Raw genomic sequence first — 16382 nt, 5'->3', positions numbered from 1 at the left:
TGACTCACAAACAGGGTCTTTTAAAATGCCCTTCTTATTGCCTCTCAGCCTTTTGGCTAAGATTAAGTGTAAAATGTCCCACTTACAGGATTACAGGGACTCTACTTTCTATGGTAGAAACTTTTTAAATGTTTTATTTATATTTTAACTTTTAGAGTTAGAAACCACTTAAGGTTTTAAAACATTCCTCTTATTTGATAAAAGTCTGAGTCTTGGAGCAGTAAAGATGGCCCAGTGGTTAGAGCACTGGCTACTCCTTTAGAGGACCCAGGTTTGATTCCCAGAGCCCACATGACACCTCACAGTCATCTCTAACTTCCGTTCCAGGGCATCTGACACTCTCTTCTGGCCTCCATCTTACCATGGTGTACAGACATACACACAGGCAAAACACCTCAGGCATAAAACAATAAAATAAAAACGTTTAAAGTCTGTCATATATATGCATTTCCTGGTGACCTACCTCCCCGTCTGGTCATACGTATACTCGTCAGCACCAACAGAAGCACTCCGAAATTTCTGAAAGTTTTAAATGGTAGAGTTAATACAAATAGTCTGAAATTATATGTGAATATTACAAAACCAAAAAGCAAATATAAAATATAACAACGGTAGTAATAGTAGCCATATCCTTCTCCCAGTTCATCATTTTATCATCTCCAGAGAAAGGAAAATCAGTATGTTTCCAAGATATGTGCAGGTGCCACATGCTCTGCCTTCCGACATATAGACCTTTTTTTTTTTTTTTTTTTTCAGTTCCTGGTTCCCTCTAACACTTGTTTCAAATGTTACAAATCAGAATTAATGGAAGACCAATTGCAGAAACAAGATGACACAGCAAGAAGTCTGAGGGAGTGGCTGGAAGCAGGAAGTCTGAGGGAATGGTTGGAAGTGTCATTTCTAGAGTAAGACCATCAGAGACCAAGTCATAGGTCACTTACCTGACACTTATAAAAGTGTGAGGTATTTTCTCTGTTAATGTCTACTCGTAGCTTGAGCACCGTAAACAGGCTAGCAAATGCTAAAAGCACCATATGTACAGCACTGACATTTTTGTGTGTATTGAATATTAGTAAATAGTAACAACTTGACTATAGCAGGATCCTCTAAGCATCTATGCTAACAGATGTGCAGAGAGGAGGCTATAAGGATAGTGTTACAGAAAGAGCAGCCCGGTCCTGGTGAGTGGGTGGGTGGGTGTGTGCACATGTGTGTGCATGTGTGTTTACATTGTAGACAGTTTCACAGTTTCATCATTTGATGCCTGCCAGGGTAGGCGAGATAGCTCAGCATGTGAAGGCTCTTGCCGCCAAGCCTGAGGACCTAAGTTTGATTACCCAGAACCCTCAAAATGGAAGAAGAGGACTAACATCTGTAAGCTGTCCCCTGACCTCCACACACGCCGTGGCCCATGCTCACACACAACATCACACACATAACTCTTGACCTTTAAGGTAAATATTGAGCAAGTGTTGGTGATGGGGCATACACACGTTCTCCTACATAGATATGTGGTTGTTCCTCCTTGACCCTTTCTTTGAGTTCTGTCTGAGGAATCTCCCCCCTCCTTACTCTTATTTCCATTCCTAGCACAGTGTTTCAAGAGTTTTTTTTTCCTCAGGAGAGGGTCTCACAGCTATTTTCAAATGTTCTTCACAAACCACACCCACCACCTCCAGAATTCATTATGCAGTTTCTATTGACATATTCACAATTCTCATCTGGTCTTATTCATCAGATCCAAGACGACGGTCTTCCCTCAGAGTTTACCCAGCTACATGACCCCATGCACACTGTACAAATATTGGTTGATTGAGTAATTGTGACAGAGAATCAAATGTATTGGTTTGTGTTTCTTTTGCAATCAATCAGTCTGAAAACCCTTCAGTGAGAGTTTTCTAGGGCTTTACCATCTGTTTGGCACCAGAAGAAACATAGAATTAAGAGTCTGTGTTAGCCTAAAAAAAAAAAAAAAAAAAAAAAATGGGGGAGCTGAAAAGATGGCTCAGCAGTTAAGAGCACTGACTGCTCTTCCAGACGTCCTGAGTTCAATTCTCAGCAACCACATGGTGGCTCACAACCATCTGGAATAGGATCCAATGCCCTCCTCTGGTACATCTCAAGACAGGAACAGTGAACTCACATACATAAAATAAATAAATCTTGTTTAAAAATAAGGGGGAGCAGGGCTGGAGAGGCTGAGAGCACTGACTGTTCTTCCAGAGGTCCTGAGTTCAATTCCCAGCAACCACATGATGGCTCACAACCATCTACAATGAGATCTGTGCCCACTTCTGGCATGCAGGAATATATGCAGGCTGAACACTGTGTACATAATAAATAAATCTTTTCTAAAAATTGGTTGAGAGGAATAAATTCACATAAGAAGCAACAACAAAGAACATCAAAGTACACTAACATACTACTGTACATGGAAGTCCATCTTGGAATCATGCATCCTAGAGGAAAAGCGGAGAGTGGGTGTTACCAGGGAAAACAGAAAATCTGTGGACTCTTATCATCCGTGGTCTTTGGTCTGATCCCAAAGTTAAGAAGAACCTGGGTTGACGGAAGAGGCTGAGAGAAAGTAATCCAGGTAAAGAGAGGCGCCATGAGTCAAGGCAAAGCCGCAGTACAACATGGAACACACAGAGAGCCAAGGACCCGGTTTTGGTCAGATTAAGAATCGGGTAACTGGCCATCTGGGTCTCAGAGTGCAGTGTAGTAGCCATGTGTGCTATAGCAGCTCAAGTTAACAAAAACTTTAACGTTCAGTTACCCAGTCAACTAGCCACATTTTAAACAATAAGTTGTTAAATCTAGCTATCAACTTACCCTATTGGAAGGCACAAAATTGAAAATGTCCATTGTTAAAATAAGTTTGAATTAAGAAATTTTGACTTTAATGGAAGGATGAATTTCCAAGATCTGTGCTTCAAGGACGCTGCAACAATCCCAACGACCACTTCGAGTCCGTGCTACTGAGCAGGACTGTTATGACCCTACAAGTCAGTGTTACTCAGGGCTGCATGAAGCCCAGAGTCTGTCCATGTTACTGCCTGAGCAGGGCTGTATGAATCTCTCTGCACCATCAAGCTTGGCAGCCTGAGGATAGGACAGTAGGCTTAAAACATTGGACTCGTGAAGGCCCTGTTTTAACTCTCTTAAATGACTTGTGTACATATGATACTGTGAGAACTTAGACTCACAAACACTGAAAATTAATGGAGACAAAACAGAATTCTGCTCCAGGACATAAATGTCTATGTGCAAGAAAAAAGAAGAAAAGAAAAAGAATAGCAGATGCCAAGTGTGTAGGGTTGGCCTGGTGCCACTACATATTCAAATGCTAAATAATGGCCCCCAAGATGTACTGTGCCCCCCCCCCCACCCCCCCGCCCCAAGGGAGATTCTCATCCCGGGAACACCAGCTTTTATTGTGTAAACCTTGCCACTGGGCAGAAGAGAGGGAGGCAGGGCAGAGGTTCCAGAGCTGGATCTTAGGCAGGGATGAGAAGGAGAGAAACAGAGAGAAGGAAAGAAGTCACTATGGGGTAGGTAGATCATGAGCTCACGGCCACGAGGGCTGGCCTGACGGAGTAGGAGCCGGCCAGACAGAATATGGCAAGTGATGTCTCAGGGAACGCCACAGGGAAGTAGGCAAAATAGCATAGAAGTTGGTATCTGCCCGGATCTAGAGCTTTTAAACTCATAAATTGAAAGGTTTCTGTGTCTTATCTGGGGGAACAATGTGGTCTGAAGCAGGGTAGAAACCCCTAATAGATATTTAGACTCAACAACGGGGCTATAGCAAAGCCACAAAACAGTATTAACCACAACACAAGTGTGTGATTATCTTCAATGTTAATTTTTCTTTAATCCTGTGCTATATCTTTAGAATCTTTTTTAAAACTAAGAGAAGCTAGGTGGTGATGGCACATGCCTTTGATCCCAGCACTCTGGAGGCAGAGGCAGGTGGCTCTTGCTATATGAGTTCAAGACCAGCCTGATCTACAGAGCAGGTTCCAGGACAGCCAGGGCTGTTACACAGAAAAACCCTGCAATAAATAAATAAATAAATAAATAAATAAATAAATAAACAGACAGACAGACAGACAGATAGATAGATAGTAAGTAAATAGTCCACTTAGAAAACATCACACTCATTTACATGGTGACTTGGCTGCATGAACACAATAACTTATGAATGAGAACTAGAATCCAAATGCTTCATTGGGGTTTCTGATCACAGTTGTCAGGGCCAACCACTCCATGTGAACTCTGAATACTACTCACAACATGATAAAAAGGCCAGCACACACAGATCACTGTACTTCACCATGGTTTCATGCAAAACATCACGGATTCTGCACTCATCTGGAGTTAGTAACAAAGGTGTGTGTGATAGTGGGTATACAAGCCACATGTAAGTGCAGGCCACGTCTAGCCTCATGTAAGTGCAGGCCATGCCCAGCCTCATGTAAGTGCAGGCCCATGACCAGTCTCATGTAAGCATAGGCCATGACCAGCCTCATGTAAGTGCAGGCTGATGCCCAGCCTCATGTAAGTGCAGGCCCATGCCCAGGCAGCTCAAAACAACTCAATGGTATTTTAGGGGATTTTTCTTTCAGAATGCTTTGCCTGGGCATTTTTAATATTTTTTAACCTTATTGATCCTTGGCTTAAATATTTTAATTTTTGTGTTTTTATGGGATCTCTCTTTCTCTCTATTCCCCCTCATATGTGTGTGTATCTACATGTGTGTGCATGTATATATATGTGTGTGTGTCTACACATGTGTGTGTGCATGTGTATATGTGTATATGTGTGCATGTGTGTATATATGTGTATGTGTGTGCATGTGTGCATGTATATATCTGTGTTGTGTATCTACATGTATGTCTACATATGCATATGTGTGCATTTGTGTGTGCACATGTGTATATGTGTGTGCATGTGTATATGTGTGCACGTGTCTATGTATGTATGTGTATATGCATGTGTATGTGTGTGTCTACATGTGTGTGCTTATGTATGTATCTAAATGTGTGTCTACATGTATATGTGTGTGGTATGTGTGTCTACAAGTGTGTGTGCATGTACGTATATGTGTGTACATGTATGTGTGTTTCTTATGCTTTTTCTTTGATGTTTTTCCTTCCCTCTGTCTGTTTCCTTTGTTTTATTCTGGTTTGTTTTATTTGACTGATCCTTCTGTAAAGGGAAGTCATGGTGTCAGATGAGTGGGGAAGTGAGGAGGATCCAGGAGGACATGAGGGAGGGAAACAGTGGTCAGAACATACTATATAAAGAAAAAAATCTATTTCAAGTTAAAATGTGTAATAATGTATATTTGACACTTGCACATCAGCTATGTTTGTTTCTTGGGCGGGGGCGGGGGGTTGTTGTTGTTTGTTTTTCAAGACAGGGTTTTTCTGTGTATCCCTGGCTGTACTCGCTCTACAGACCAGAGATCCGCCTGCCCCTGCCTCCGGTGTACTCATCCCAGCATAGTAAAAAGACTGTTAGCATTCTAGTTTTGTTCTTACTGTGAGTGGCAAAGAGAAGACACCTGCCAAGAATAGTCCACAGAGACAAGGATCCACTATCTGTGGGGAAGTCAGACACAGCTAAACCGTGCGATGCCTTCCCCACTTGCCTTCGTTCAGTTTGATCATCTGCCCATTTATACTGAGCATTCTCTTCATGTCAGCTGGTGAGCTACACGTCATAGGTACTGTATTAAACAAGTCCTGGGCTGGAGAGATGGCTCAGAGGTGAAGAGTACTGACTTCTTTCAGAGGTCCTCAGTTCAGTTCCCAGCAACATGGTAGCTCACAACCATCTGTAATGGAATCTGGTATCATCTTCTGTCATGCAGGTAGAACACTATATACATAATAAATAAATCTTAAAAAAAAAAAAAAGATCTAAAAGCTAAAAAAAAAATCTCAGAGCAGGTCCCATTTTAGTCCAGAAAGAATAGTCCACAAAAATAATAAATGAGTAGATAATGAATAAATTAAATAGATTCATAAATGAATGAGTAGATAATGAATAAATTAAAATTAAAATAAATGAGTAGATAATGAATAAATTAAATAGATTCATAAATGAATGGATGGATGGATAGATAGATAGATAGATAGACAGACAGACAGACACCCAAGTCTGGGATGTAGCTCACACTTGCCTAGCATGTGCAGGGCCAAGTTCAATCCCCACTACAAACTGTGTTATCATGGTGCTAGAGCAGTCTGTGACAGTACATCACGACCAATGATTAGAGCCCATGCTATTTCCTGGCTTCCTAACACTGATGCTTCCAGTGTAACACAAACACAGCTGACATTAAGAGGCAGCATCCTCAGCTGATCGCCACGTCACAACAGCACAGCTACCCACAGAAGCCAAGGCTCTTCTGAGCAAAGACACCCCTAGCCAGCCATGGCAGACTCCTAGTCACCTCCAGAGCAACAATTACAGAGATCCCCAGGTTCTTATCACATCTTGACAAGATCCAACTCAACACCTTCCCCCCACCCCCGCCATCCTCCCCACCCCCACCCCCTCCGCCCCCATACTCTCCAACGGCAAATGAACACGGTCAACTGAGCCAGAGTCACAGACATTTCTATGTAGTTTCCTGAAAAGAACTACTGGTTTTTAGACAAGTTTTTTTTAATCAGCTTTTCCTGGTGAACAACTTCACACTCATGCTCACAACCACCTGGCAAGGAGACCATGGGTCCGTAGAGATCATGGATCCGTAGAGATCACAGGTCCACAGATCACCCTACTCAATTCCCTTCAGCAGAAATAAAATCTGCAAAGCAAACACTGCTTTCTCCAAGAGGAGAGAAGAGCTGACTGGGGTGAGCAGAGTTCCCTTTGGTGTCCCGCAAGTTTGCTAACTCAAGGACTCCAAACCAAGCCCCCAATACAATAGCTTCCTCTCACAACCTTCTTTATCTAAATCACACTCATATCTGATAACATATCCCCCAAATAGTTCAGTGCCCTGGTCCACAGCCACACACCCTTCCGTGACTAGGCCAATGGCAATCCTCCCATGGAAAAATCGCCAACCTCCCATGGGACTGAATGATGGTTTCAGCTATTTGCTTTTCTCCAACAGTACCCCTGAGTACTTGGGGGTGAGTCAAGTATTCAACACTATCAGACTACAAGATCCTTTACTCCATTTAAAAACTACAAAAGATTGTTGTTGATCTTACGTGATGTCACATAAGAAGCAGAATGGCAGATTTTTTTTCCCCTTTTTATTACAAGGTCATTAAAAGTGTAGTTGTAAAACTACCAAATTTAAAGCAATATGATAGCCCCTAAGGGCAGAGAATTTCTTAGCTCTGATTGCAGTCACTCTGGAGTTCAGAGAATGTAGCAGGCACTCGTAAGCATCTGGTGCCAGTGGTAGGGGCGGGGTTACTAGAGCCCCTTTGACAGCTACTGCTGCTGGCCAACATGTTGTCTCTGGTCCCTACCTGAAAGATAAACAATGCCTGTAGAGATAGATAAGGGACACTAAGATTCTAAACAAACATTGGGTGGGTCATTGTGTTGTGCAGTACAACTAATGAGACTCTCTGTGAGACCACAGATGCTTCTCCAGATTGAGAGCTGAGAGTCGAGGAGACAGGCGTTGGAGGGGACACTTTGCCTACTAGCTGCAATGACTAACATTCGTGCCCTTTCTGCCTTACCTTCCTCACTAAGAAAACCTGGATGACAATCATGATTGTCACTCAGAATGCTGCTGCTTTGGTGTGACATGTAAGAACTTGATTTCCAACACAGGAGTGTTGAGAGATGGGTCATGAGGTCAGCCCTCATGAACAAACTAACCTCCAGAACTGAGTGAGAGTGAACTTACTATTGCAAGGCAGAGGCTGTCATGAAAGTAAACTAACCATCACATGTATGTAGTCATCTATTACATGTGTATGTAGCCTAGCCATCTTTCACATGTATGCAGACTAGCCATCTATCACATGCATGCAGACTAGCCATCTTTCACATGCATGCAGCCCAGCCATCTATCACATGCATGCAGACTAGTCATCTATCACATGCATGCAGACTAGCCATCTATCACATGTATGCAGCCCAGCCATCTATTACATGCATGCAGACTAGCCATCTATCACATGTATGCAGCCCAGCAATTTATCACATGCATGCAGCCCAGCCATCTATCACATGCATGCAGACTAGCCATCTACCACATGTATGCAGCCCAGCCATCTATCACATGTATGCAGCCCAGCCATCTATTACATACATGCAGACTAGTTATCTATCACATGTATGCAAACTAGCTATCTATCACATGCATGCAGACTAGCCATCTACCACATGTATGCAGCCCAGCCATCTATCACATGTATGCAGCCCAGCCATCTATTACATGTATGCAGACTAGTCATCTATCACACGTATGCAGATAAGCCATCTATCACATGCATGCAGACTAGTCATCTATCACATGCATGCAGACTAGCCATCTATCACATGTATGCAGCCCAGCCATCTATCACATGTATGCAGACTAGTCATCTATCACACGTATGCAGATAAGCCATCTATCACATGCATGCAGACTAGTCATCTATCACATGCATGCAGACTAGCCATCTATCACATGCATGCAGACTAGTCATCTATCACATGTATGCAGCCCAGCCATCTATCACATGTATGCAGACTAGTCATCTATCACACGTATGCAGATAAGCCATCTATCACATGCATGCAGACTAGTCATCTATCACATGCATGCAGACTAGTCATCTATCACATGCATGCAGACTAGCCATCTATCACATGCATGCAGACTAGCCATCTATCACATGTATGCAGCCCAGCCATCTATCACATGTATGCAGACTAGTCATCTATCACACGTATGCAGATAAGCCATCTATCACATGCATGCAGACTAGTCATCTATCACATGCATGCAGACTAGTCATCTATCACATGCATGCAGACTAGTCATCTATCACATGCATGCAGACTAGCCATCTATCACATGTATGCAGCCCAGCCATCTATTACATGCATGCAGACTAGCCATCTATCACATGTATGCAGCCCAGCAATTTATCACATGCATGCAGCCCAGCCATCTATCACATGCATGCAGACTAGCCATCTACCACATGTATGCAGCCCAGCCATCTATCACATGTATGCAGCCCAGCCATCTATTACATACATGCAGACTAGTTATCTATCACATGTATGCAAACTAGCTATCTATCACATGCATGCAGACTAGCCATCTACCACATGTATGCAGCCCAGCCATCTATCACATGTATGCAGCCCAGCCATCTATTACATGTATGCAGACTAGTCATCTATCACACGTATGCAGATAAGCCATCTATCACATGCATGCAGACTAGTCATCTATCACATGCATGCAGACTAGCCATCTATCACATGTATGCAGCCCAGCCATCTATCACATGTATGCAGACTAGTCATCTATCACACGTATGCAGATAAGCCATCTATCACATGCATGCAGACTAGTCATCTATCACATGCATGCAGACTAGCCATCTATCACATGCATGCAGACTAGCCATCTATCACATGTATGCAGCCCAGCCATCTATCACATGTATGCAGACTAGTCATCTATCACACGTATGCAGATAAGCCATCTATCACATGCATGCAGACTAGTCATCTATCACATGCATGCAGACTAGTCATCTATCACATGCATGCAGACTAGCCATCTATCACATGCATGCAGACTAGCCATCTATCACATGTATGCAGCCCAGCCATCTATCACATGTATGCAGACTAGTCATCTATCACACGTATGCAGATAAGCCATCTATCACATGCATGCAGACTAGTCATCTATCACATGCATGCAGACTAGTCATCTATCACATGCATGCAGACTAGTCATCTATCACATGCATGCAGACTAGCCATCTATCACATGCATGCAGACTAGCCATCTATCACATGTATGCAGCCCAGCCATCTATCACATGTATGCAGACTAGTCATCTATCACACGTATGCAGATAAGCCATCTATCACATGCATGCAGACTAGTCATCTATCACATGCATGCAGACTAGTCATCTATCACATGTATGCAGACTAGTCATCTATCACATGCATGCAGACTAGCCATCTATCACATGTATGCAGCCCAGCCATCTATCACATGTATGCAGACTAGTCATCTATCACACGTATGCAGATAAGCCATCTATCACATGCATGCAGACTAGTCATCTATCACATGCATGCAGACTAGTCATCTATCACATGTATGCAGACTAGTCATCTATCACATGTATGCAGACTAGCCATCTATCACATGTATGCAGCCCATTCATCCTTCTGCCCTGTTACAGTATAGCTAGCTATCATCAGATGTGGCCTGTGGCTCTTGGGTATTTCTGTCCCCTTGGCTCTGAACAGGAAGCCAGATGAGGGCACTCAGCATCTGCCAATGTTACTTACCTCTCCTTGGGAAACCAGCCATCCCCCACACCCTACTTTTATGGGCATGGATAAGCTGAAAGTCAAAAAAGCCAATGCCATTTATTTCCTGTCTGGGGTACTGCCCCTGAATGACATAAAAGCACGTGTTCATTGCCCATTCTAGGTCAGGAATCAGAGAGGTAGCCCACAAAGAGATCACCAGTAGACATTCTACAAAGATTTCATAGCAAGTAAATGAACACAAGAATATCTTCTCAAAATCAATAAATGGCACTGAACAACGACAGTATACATCAGTTTACCATGGGACCTCGAGCCTTGCTTCATACTGTGAGATGGCTCAGCAGGTGTGGGCTGCCAAGTCTGACAAGCTGAGTTCAATCTCCAAGATCCACATGGTGGAAAGAAAGGACTCTCAAAAGTTGTGCTCTGACCTCCAAATGCATGTGCACACATGAATGCACATACACACACACATACCAAGAAGAAGAAGAAGAGGAAGAGGAAGGGGAAGGAGAAAGGGAAAAAGAAGACGACGACGACCAGAAAATGGTGGCGTGCACACATTTAACCCCAGCAGTCAGATCTCTGTGAGTTTGAAGCCAGACTGGTCTACAGAATGAGTTCCAAGACAGTCAGGGAGGGCTACACAGAGAAACCCTATCTTCAAAAATAATGATGATGATGATACATAAAATCTTAATAATAAATTAATAATGCTAATAACGATAAAAGCACATTTAGAGTCGGGTATATTGGTGCATACATGCTTTTAATCCTAGCAGTGGAGAAGAAGAGGCAGGTGGGCATCTCTGTGAGTCTGAGGACAATCTGGTCTACATATCAAGTTCCAGGACAGTCAGGGCTATATAGACCCTGTCTCCAAAAGAATAAATATATAAATTTAGATTATAAAATTATTTTTAAGTGGATCAGCTGTCTAGAAATGCACATACAAGAAAACTGTTCAGATACTGGTTTAACCACACACATGGGAAAATGGTTAATACACACATTCAAATGAACATACAAGAGAAAATTGTTGAGACACTGGTTTAGACACACAGGAGAAAATTGTTGAGACACTGGGTTAGAAAAAAATATTAACATTTAAAAGCATCAACTAGAAAAGACAAATTTGATTAGATAAAATTGATTTGTTTATATACCTATACTCTTTAAAATGACCTAATTAAGAAAAAAAGGACTCTGGGATTAAAAGCATACAGATGATAAAGGCTTATATCCATTCCTGTTACCTAAAGAACCCTTTACAGCTTAATAAAAGAAACATAAATTGCCCAGAGACTTGGACACTCCACATAAGATACAAAGAAAGGCAAATCACATGAAACAACACACAGTCTCACAAGACATCAGAGAATTGCAAATTGAAACCAAAATGGGCAAATAGTCACTAAGATACCTGAAGTTAAGCAGACTAATCATTTTGCAAGGGTGTGGAAAACACAAATGACTGTTACATCACTGAATGAAGCTAACTTACAAATGCTATATGTATACCCCTGGGACAGTATATATAAACCCCACAGTCCAGCAGGTAACTCCAGCCGCAGATACCTACATGAAATAAATGAACAAGTCCACTTATTAAAGCATACACCAGTCTGTTTAGAAAAGCATTAAGCACAATAACACCAAACTGAAAGCGAGCAAATACCCACCAATTAATGGATTCTTAAATAAATTGTGATATTCACTCACCTTGGAAGACTGACCAGCAATTGAAAAATATAAACTGTTTACCCATAAGAATAAACAAATAAATCCAAAACTATGATAAATGAAAGAGGACAACGTAAAAGATTATATTCCATTCAATTTACATGGAATGTTAAAAAAAGAAACACTACCTTGACAGATTCCTGACTGTCAGGAGCCAAGAGGGGGAGGACTTCAAGGCCAGAGGCTTGTTTTAGGGTAAAAACTTTCTAAGTGGTGTTCCAACACTGACTGCCCAGACAAAGATAATTATCAAAATTCTAAGTTTATGCATTTAGAACGTGTGAATCTAACACAAGTGGATAAACAGAAGTACTTGTGTGACATTTGTGAGGGCTTGAGAGAAATTTGACCTCTCAATCTGTTAGAAAGTACACACAAGTAAAAGCCCACTGGATGGCAAATGCAACCAATGTCAGTCTGCTAAAAGCTGCCAAGACCTATACTATTTTTTAAAAGGAAGAATGGACATATAACATTTTTAGTGTCTACCATTTGGAAAGTTCAAAAAAGATCAAGGAGATAAACCCTTTAAAGCTTCTCCTAACCTCTCATAAAAACTTAAAACATCACCTAAGAGACAAGACAGAAATATTCCTCCACATGTTTCAAAATACCAAATTACCAACAAAACCTTAAAAATAACGAGAGTAGAGAAACTCAATCTCATTTAATCTCGTGAACGGAAAGTGGAGATTGGCGTTCTGGGCTTGGGAGCTGGGCTCACCTCAGAGGTGCTGTCCTTGAAGCTCTCACTGTAGGTGCTGTCAGGTGTGCTGCGCTGGTCGTCCTTGAGATAGGAGCTGTGGCTGGCTATGGGCAGGTCGTACTGAGTCTGTTCAAAGATAACCACGCGCTGCTCCTCGCCATCCGCACGGGGATAGTGCACCGGGGGCGTCATGAACACAGGCGTGAAATCCTCGGCTTTCACCACCGTGATGCCTGACACGGGGATGACGGCCGGGCTCTCGGTGATGGACACGCTGTACTGCTCGCGCTTGGAATTCTCCATGTGGTCTTGACTTAGGCAAAGGTTCACTGGGACAGTCTTCAGAACCTGCACTCGGTTCTCGCCTCCGCTCAAATTGATCTGGCCTTCACTGGTGCCAAGGCAGTTTCTGTGTGTTCAGACCGGAAACAGGATAAAATAAGAATAAAGGTCCACTTTGAAAACTGATAAGACAGTGTAGGGTCTGGAGAGAGCAGTTAAGAGCTCTCCCAGAGGACACCGGTTCAATTCCCAGCACCCACAAGGCAGCTCACAACTGTCTGCAACTCCAGTTCAAAGGAATCTGACACCCTCCGACGGCCATGCAGGCAAAATATCAATGTACATAAAATAAAAATGAATAAATAAATAAATAAATTGAAACAAACAAACAATGCAGGCGGCCACCCTGTTAAATCAGAGCAGAAGGACTGAGAGGAACTTTACAATGGGGTGCCATGGATCTTTGTGTCATTAGAACTAAGACAATTCAGTACATGTGTCCCTGTAGAGTGAAGTTTCAGCCCTCTACGAAACACAAGTGCTACTTTTAAAACAAACAAACAAAATGTAGAAAGGTAGTCCTAAACTTGTCACTGACTGCTGACGTCAGCTCTCAGGAAATAGAAGCTGGGAGACTGAATATCAAGACCGGCCAGTAAGACACAGGGAGGGGGTTCCCTTAAGGACACGGGAAAGTTATCAACAAGGCAAAAGCACAAGAGGAGGAAGCATGGAAGGACTGGTCTAGATTAAAAGGGACTTTTAAAATCCTAATGACCAGTCCTGCCTGATAGCGCATGCCATTAATCCCAGCACTCAGGAGGCAGAGGTCGGTGGGACCCTCAAGTTCAAGGCCAGCCTGGTCTGTGTCGGAAGTTCCAAGCCAGCCAGGGTGTCACAGTGAAACACTGTCTTAGGTAAATCAATAGAATGTGAACGCCTAAACATGATAGGTAGGAATTATAGGGTACTATTTGGATCTTAACTTGAATAAATCTAAGTGATGTATGAGGCGCTCTAACTTTTGAGGCAGCTGACTACAGACTGTGAATTTGCTAATATTTAATATTGCTAATTAGCTGCTGATAAGGTTTTAAGCTTATGTAATAAAATACATAGATTTAATGTTAGAAATTCAAGTGAGAAGTAGACGGGATAATTTGACAGTGGGATTCTTGTTTGCATTTTGTTGTAGACTTGGGGTTTTTTTGTTTGTTTGCTTGCTTGCTTGCCTGTTCATTTGTTTTGTTTTGTTTTGTTTTGTTTTGTTTTGTTTTTGCTTTGCTTTGTTGTTTGAGAACAGGGACTCTCTGTGTAGTGCTGACTGTTCTGGAACTCACTCTGTAAACCAGGCTGGCCTTGAACTCACAGAGATCAGCTTGCCTCTGCCTCCCGAGCGCTGTGACTTCAGGTGTGCCCAGTAACAGTGGGGTTTTGAAGGTGGTTGAAAGGAACATAGTAGAGATCAAGGAAGAATAGCAAAAGCCTATCACCGCCATATGCTCCGTGGGACAGAGGCCTGGAGCTGTTCTCTGCACTTCAGTGTCTGGACAGGAAGTCTCAAAAGGAGAAAAAGGTCACCGTGGCAGCTCACGCTTGCAATCAGAGAAGTTGGGAAGTTATGGGAGGATTACTCACGTTTGAGGCTAGCCTGGGCTACTTACTGAATTCCAGGCTAACCCCGGGCTACTGAGTGAAACCTTGTCTCAACCAAAGAGAGGGAAGATAGGCATGGTGATTTGAAAAGTTGGTAGGAAAAATGCTTTTCTCACTATTCTGTGAAACAAAATAAGAAATTATTATTGTAGTATTTTCATCAACTGAGAAATAGCAGACTGTGGATGTTTCACCACTTAACTATTTTAGGGTTTACAGAAATATTTAAGTGGGCTTAAACAGAATGAGCTCATCGGCCACTTCTGTGGTACAGAGAAAGAAAACGGTTTAGAAAGTTAAGTTTTGGCAGGATATAATGAAATACTTCCATTTATATTAAAGAATTTGGGTAGCAAGCAGGAGTAACAAGGAATTGTGAGGTTACTGTGAGAGAGAGAGAGAGAGAGAGAGAGAGAGAGAGAGAGAGAGAGAGAGAGAGAGAAGAGAGAGAAAGAACACATATTTATAATGATCTTAATCTTAACACTCAATTAAGGTGGGGGAAGGAGGAGCATTTGTGAATGGCTCTCAATAGACCAGAGAAAGTACATGCTTTTTATCGACCCTCACCTTTGCTGCGAACTTGAGTTACTTTTTGTAGCATGTGCTATTTGGGGTCAATTGGCATATTTCGTTGCAAGAAACAAATGTTTGAATAAAAGTGGTTTTCTCAAGAATCAAAACTCTCCCAGTTTCATTCGATAAAGAAAGAAATCCAATAGTCTCTGCGCTTACTACCAAGCAAGCGTTGGTGATTTTTGCTTTGATTTTTCCATCTAGAACTTCAAAGTGATGCTTTAGAAAAAAAATGGGTCTACATAAAGAAAGATACCTGGCCATCTGAGGCTTGCAAACCTGCAGCGTTGACCCTGAAAGCTAACTTCCCAAGGATTGAAATCTATCGTCTACACATACCATGGCTTTGAGCAGTGAGCTGTTCTCGTGGTCAAATAACAGAGTGGCTCACACGGAAGACACGGGGAGGAGTTAGGCATTATGTTTTATGTGAATCCACAGAGCCAAAGGATGCCAAAATTCAGACCACCCGTTTGCATCGGTATTTCATAAGGCCCACTGTTCTGAATACTTTATGGAATGTTAATAGATGCTCCCTCAAAAAAAGAGTCCATTATAAAATTAGTGTTAAAAAACAAACAGGAAAAAAAAAATGTTGCCATAACAGGACCACCTTAGTGGATCCAAACAAGATTAACATAGTAAAAGCCCTTGGGCATTCCTTCCTCTTTTTACTGACAATTCAGGACTTCCCTAACCCATCTCATCCACGACCATCAATATCCTTGGATAACACCCTGCAGATTGGCTGTAAATGGGTTCTTCCATGCTGACTGCTAAACACAGGAATCACCCACTAGCTACCAGGCACTCTTTCCGGACAGTATTACTGACTATGCCAAAACATTCAAACTCCTCTTTAATCTATTTCAGGCCAGATTTATTCATTCTCTACTTAATACAAAAACAT

At 42.2% G+C, this 16382-nt stretch overlaps 1 protein-coding gene across 5 annotated transcripts in view; it reads right to left on the bottom strand.

Annotated features, from left to right (window-relative positions):
* Grhl2 (grainyhead like transcription factor 2) overlaps positions 1-16382 on the bottom strand; it is a 133169-nt gene that overhangs the window by 74363 nt on the left and 42424 nt on the right. For all 5 annotated transcript variants that reach the window (XM_076911273.1, XM_076911274.1, XM_076911271.1 and 2 more), the window contains 2 exons: positions 12977-13367; positions 464-519 (listed from right to left, as the gene is read on the bottom strand). In XM_076911273.1, the coding sequence (XP_076767388.1) occupies positions 464-519; positions 12977-13367 (447 nt within the window). The remainder of the gene's footprint in view (positions 1-463; positions 520-12976; positions 13368-16382) is intronic.

Source organism: Arvicanthis niloticus, chromosome 13 (assembly GCF_011762505.2).
Source record: "Arvicanthis niloticus isolate mArvNil1 chromosome 13, mArvNil1.pat.X, whole genome shotgun sequence".
Lineage (NCBI taxonomy): Eukaryota > Metazoa > Chordata > Mammalia > Rodentia > Muridae > Arvicanthis > Arvicanthis niloticus.
This window is presented reverse-complemented; position numbering and strand designations above follow the sequence as displayed.